The sequence below is a fragment of the Atta cephalotes genome (assembly GCF_000143395.1).
Source record: "Atta cephalotes unplaced genomic scaffold scaffold00017, whole genome shotgun sequence".
Taxonomy (NCBI): domain Eukaryota; kingdom Metazoa; phylum Arthropoda; class Insecta; order Hymenoptera; family Formicidae; genus Atta; species Atta cephalotes.
This window is the reverse complement of record NW_012130081.1, coordinates 2313001-2318687: the sequence shown is the minus strand read 5'-3', so window position 1 is coordinate 2318687 and position 5687 is coordinate 2313001. Positions and strand designations below refer to the sequence as shown.

The following is a 5687-nucleotide window of genomic DNA, read 5'->3' as shown; positions in this document are numbered from 1 at the left end:
TTTTAACCAACTAAAGTTAGTTAAACGTTTCAACTCTGTAATTTGAGCCCTTCTTCAGTGACGGAATCAGTATAAATAACTACAATTATTATAAATAGTATTGTTATATTATTTATGTATTAATGATATGGAGGCTTATAAACAATTTATTTATATTTGATTTATTCTTGGAGTCTCAGAAAACTATTTTTATTTTGTAAATAGATATCTTTTTGAGATTATTAAATTTGTTTAATTATCTGATTGGGAAGCATTATGATTATAATTAGAATTAAATCAAAATTACTTTTCTAAGAATAGCATTAGAGTTGAATTAAAAAAAAATATCAGTTTCATTCGTTATTTATCTATTATCTTTTACCTATTATTAATAAGTACTTCAATGGAGCAGTTTTTAAACGAAAAGAGAAGAGAATGCTGGTCACTGCTAAAATACTATCACTGATGCAGTATCGATGATAATTAATAATAATTGCGTATCGCTCGAGTAATCGAGCGTCCATTAGCGCCATTACGCCCATCGTCACGTTACCACCCTTCGCGCCGCATGTTCTCGCTTCCGCTTCATTAACTTTATTATCATCACGTCGTAATGTATTATTATGTATTACACGACGCTTTACGTGTTCGGATAATACGAGGAGCGAGGGAAATAAGTCATATCGGGATGTGCTTTAATGCACGTAAGACATCTCGGATTTTAAGACCGTGTTAGGCGTCCGCAAGTCTCACATATCAGCTAAATGACACCATAGGACAAATGAGAATCATCAATGGCGTCTGGCAACTTTACGCTTCCCGAGAGCCCATATTCCCATCCCTAATTTGCACCGTTGCAACGAAGGATCTTTGAGAGATATAGGTTCAAGTCTTCACATTCCTCGAATTCTTATTTACCAAAATTTTTTTGCATATGGATAAAAAATGTTACATGATAATATTGGAAATACCCGGCCTTTTTTATTTAAATATTTGCATATACATATAAAAAGATTATTTTTGGATTTTCTGGAATTGAAACTGGACATATAGAATGACATCTGGTAATTTTACATTTTCCGAAAGCCATTATTATCGTGTGCGGATAACGGACATCTATATCATCATTTCTACTTTATATCATTGCATTGCAATGAAAGAGAAGTATAGATTTTGAGTTTTCGCATTTTTCGAACTTCTATTTGCCAGAAAATTTTTTATCTGAACCAGAAATATAATATTGAAAATATCAGGATTTTTGTTTTAATTTCTACATACACATGTAACAAGATTATTTTAGGATTTTTTAAATTTAAACTGAATGTACAGAATTTGCAATAAATTATTTGCGTTTAATATTAATGAATGACAGGAAATAAAATATATTTAGGAAAAGCATTCAATTAATATTTAACTTCAGGCTAAATATTTGTAACAAATTTATATCATACAATTTAATCGAATTTTAATGTTTAACGTTATTATATAATTGTAAACTTTATTTCGAAAATAATGTTTTTAAAAATCATATCTGCTTCATTTGTTTACTTGCATTGTTTTATTTAAATAAAATAAGAAAATCTAAGAGATCCATCTAAGAAATTCCAGATGAGGCACAAAATTTAGAGAAATATTTTCATTCTAATTTGTTTTTTTTATTTAAGGTTTCTTGGATGAGAAGTAAGGACCTCCATATTCTTACTTCGGGAAATTTTTCGTTCAGCTCAGATGCGCGATTCGGACCCCAGCACACTCCAGGCAGCGACGCTTGGACTCTCAGGTTGGATAACGCCAGGAAGACGGATTCTGGGAAATACGAGTGCCAGGTCAATACGGAACCGAAGATCATGTATGCAGTGCAGCTCTCTGTGCGAGGTGAATGTTGTTCCACTTTACATTTCGTCCTTCATGTCTGCTTCCCCATACGACGATTTACGATAGAAACATTTTTGTTTTCATACAAATAAAAATCACAATTTTTTTATTTAAACTTTACGAAAATACGATTAAATGTTTCTATAATAATGCAATTACGTAAAATTATAGCATAAAGATACATCCGATATATTATCATTTAGTAAGGCTGTAACAACGATATATTGCAGAAACAAAGTTTTCCAGGAAATAAATTTAAATGTTTTGAATTATTAAAATTTTCAAATATTAATTTAAAAATGCAATTTTGGTATAATAATTGATTGTATAGAAATAAAAATATATTCTTTTTGAAATATATTTTTTTTATTTTTCCTTATGTTCTCGTATTTTTGTAAACAAAAAAATCTTTGAATTATATCATTGTAGCAAATGAATGACATATAATTCATTCAAAGAACGAAATGACTTGTCTTTTATAGACATACTGTATAAAATAATACAAATAAGTTGACAAAATAATTTTATCATATTAGAATTCACGATTGATTTTTTTTGCTTTGTACTGACAATAATATTTCATCATTAAAAACTTTTGTGTTTCTAGATCCAGACAAACCAGAGGGCTATGACGAGCCATATTCTCAGCAGACACGTATAAGTAAGTATATATATCCCGTGGACGTGACGTGTATTTCTGGCTTGCGCGTTTGTGACATATATGAGCGTGACGCTCCTTTAGTTCCAGCCCACGCCGATCAAATCAGTCGTATATTTAAAGACATGACTGTGAACAGACCGTCGGTATAATAGCGATAAAAATTTCAAAAGGTAAATTAAACTTTGTGAACTATATAGAACTATATAGAACATCGTGCGCATTCAGGCGTTTTACTGTAATAGCTTCACTTCTGTAGCAAACGAAAGAACGATAGAAATACGGCTTATTTGATTGAAAGTATTGAAAGTATAACGTAGAAATATCTAAAATAATTTTTTGATTTTTATAAAATATACATTATTATAATAAAAAATGAATTATTTCTTAAATTTTTGTATACACAATCGTTATAAATGTAATGACAATTATAATTTTTAAAGCGAACAAGCTCTCCATTTTAATTGTATTTGCTCAAATTTGTCGAATCGCATACATTTTGCTTTAAAAGATTCGCATTGTTATTTAAATCTTTCACATTTTTGAATAATCGAAATTAATTATCGAAATTTATATGATTGCAATACGTGCATATTTGCATTTTGTATGATTCTAATTTCATTGGCGCTAAACTTATTTCACTGTCTGTGATATCAGCGATAATATTTTGCGCAGACTTGCATAATTAATTTTCCGCGTAATCAGCATTAGCCGAATCGGGTGTGCATGATGTATATAAAATGGAGCGCCTGTATCGCACAGTTTGAAATTATATCATGCAAATTATTTTATGAATTCCTTGATCGGTATGAAACTCGGACAAGCGTACAATTATGCAATCAAAACTTCGTCGAAAGTTTAGCGGACTGTGGATTGGTGCATAAGATGCATTTTTTTTTCTTCTTTCAAATTTATCCGTTCTGCATTCTATCGGCATGCGCTTCCATGGATGATGAACGTAATAAAATACGAGCGGAACATCACCGCACAATAAAAAAAATTTACTGTATAAATCTGTAAAATTCCCTCGGGTGCAAAGATTGACCTAGTTACCCAGAGATTTAAAAATATAACTTTCATCGCCAGCGACTGGCAATTTCCGCTTTGTTTCGCCATTCGGAAAGTAGCGGAACCGAAAGCACTGGTTGAATAGTCGTTAAGATTGCATCAGTTGGAAAAAGCGCGATTAATCAGCCGCGAGGTACAATGAGCTAAGCTTACTGATAATTATCAAGCAAAGAAAGCGCAGGTTCTTGTAATACAATCATTACAAATGTAAGCCATCCACTGTAAAGTATCACTGTTGCCATTAATTCTGTTTTTAGTATTTTACTGTAATGTTTTATATGCAACGATGTAAATAATATGATTAATTAGTTATTAAAAATTTTCAAACATTTTATTTACGAGTTATTAAATTATTTATATCTGCAGGTATTTTAGAAACATTAAAATATGTTTTCTTACTATTTTCATTATTTGCCTACAAACGTGATGCATAAATTTTAAGTGACATATCTTTCTATTATTATTTTATATAAATTAATAATATGTTGCCTCATGCCTCTTTTATATCTACATTATTTATCTTATTTTTTTCATAAGTTGTTATTTATTTTTATGAAAATCACAAATTCAGAAACATGTATGAAATTGATCATGTCGGATTTATTAAAATTTACATTAATCGTGCCTACATTGGGAATATAAAATCTATGAATCAGACACAATAATCAATAAAGTAGACGGAAGATTAGGTTGGGCTTTTACAAGCGTAACATTACAACGTATGCACGATACCTGTTTATCGCTTTAGATGGTCGTTGGCAAACTTTTGAGCGAGTAAACAGCGCTATTTCTGTTGTTCTCTGTAATACTCTGTGAAACTCTAGGGGATGCATTATATGAAAGTTTATTATCAGATCTGCATAGCGTATACGTATGTAACTGGCAAAGTGCTTCGATCGTTTCTAATTCGCAAATCACCAATATTCGGTATTTAAAGACAATAGTTTCTCATTGATCCAAGAACTTCTATCGATTATCATAGGATTTAATATTATTTCTAGTTTTATTGGGGCTATTCTTTTACGAAATATAAAATTTATTATAAGATAAACATAGTAGATACATTAACGATGAAAATGAAAAAGTAGAATTTATTTATTAATAAAATCTCGCTTTCAAGATGTAGCGAATTGAGCGCCCATGTCAATAATGTATCACATTTTTCATAAATATATTAATAATCCGACACGTTCTCGTCATAGTACATCGAATATCCTTTAAAAAATCATTAGAAGCCTCTTTTTATTTTTCTCGTAGAATCGAGCGACATCAATCACTTAAGGATAAGTGCGACACCATCCTGGCTTTGACGCCCGTGATCCGTCGTCGTCGATTCTTCTTGCGAACTTTCTTTAGTCGCTTCATAATTCTTTTTAAGTAACGTCGTTTTATTTCAGACACGTCGTCCTCTCTCTTGACGCCTTCGATGTTCCAGAGTCTACGCTTTTTCATTTACGTCGGAACGGCAGATTACGAGAAGCTGCGTTCCTTCGATATCAAGGAGCTTATTTTTGATACTGTCGCTCAAAATCATTGACAAAAACTCACAAATGTTGGAAAAACAAGACCCATATCGGTGATAGTATATTCCTTGATTTTATTGTGATTTTTTTCAGCGTTTTTAAATGTAAAGCTTCTTACTGTCCTCAAAATATGGAACGTGAAAAATAAATTTAATTATTGACATTATCCTTTATTTTTGAAATACTATCTTATTTTTTGACCTATTTTGTGATACTATCAACTTAATGGCGAAGTTGCGACCGTGAATATTTCTTTTCATATCACGACGTGTTTCCGCTCAGAACACTCTCCATGCAGTTTCACCGGACTAATAAATATACTCGCGCCAAGTTTCTTCTTTCGCTTTTGTTCACAATATATGCGAGACTTAAAGATAGTCACAGATCGCTGCCAGCTATATTGTCGAAGTTTTGTAACAGATAAATAAGGGGAACAAAGAAAATGGAAGTACAACGCGCCGCGAATATGCGAATAATAATGTTACATAATGGTACAGTAAATTTTTTCTCCGTGCAATCGTAGTTTATATATATATATATATATATATATATATATATATATATATGTGTGTGTGTGTGTGTGT

General features: G+C 31.1%; 1 protein-coding gene across 1 annotated transcript in view; it reads left to right on the top strand.

The window, feature by feature from the left end:
- Positions 1–5687, top strand: part of LOC105618514 — a 126085-nt gene that overhangs the window by 98176 nt on the left and 22222 nt on the right. The window contains 2 exon segments of the mRNA XM_012200046.1: positions 1644–1854; positions 2462–2515. Coding sequence (XP_012055436.1) covers positions 1644–1854; positions 2462–2515 — 265 coding nt within the window.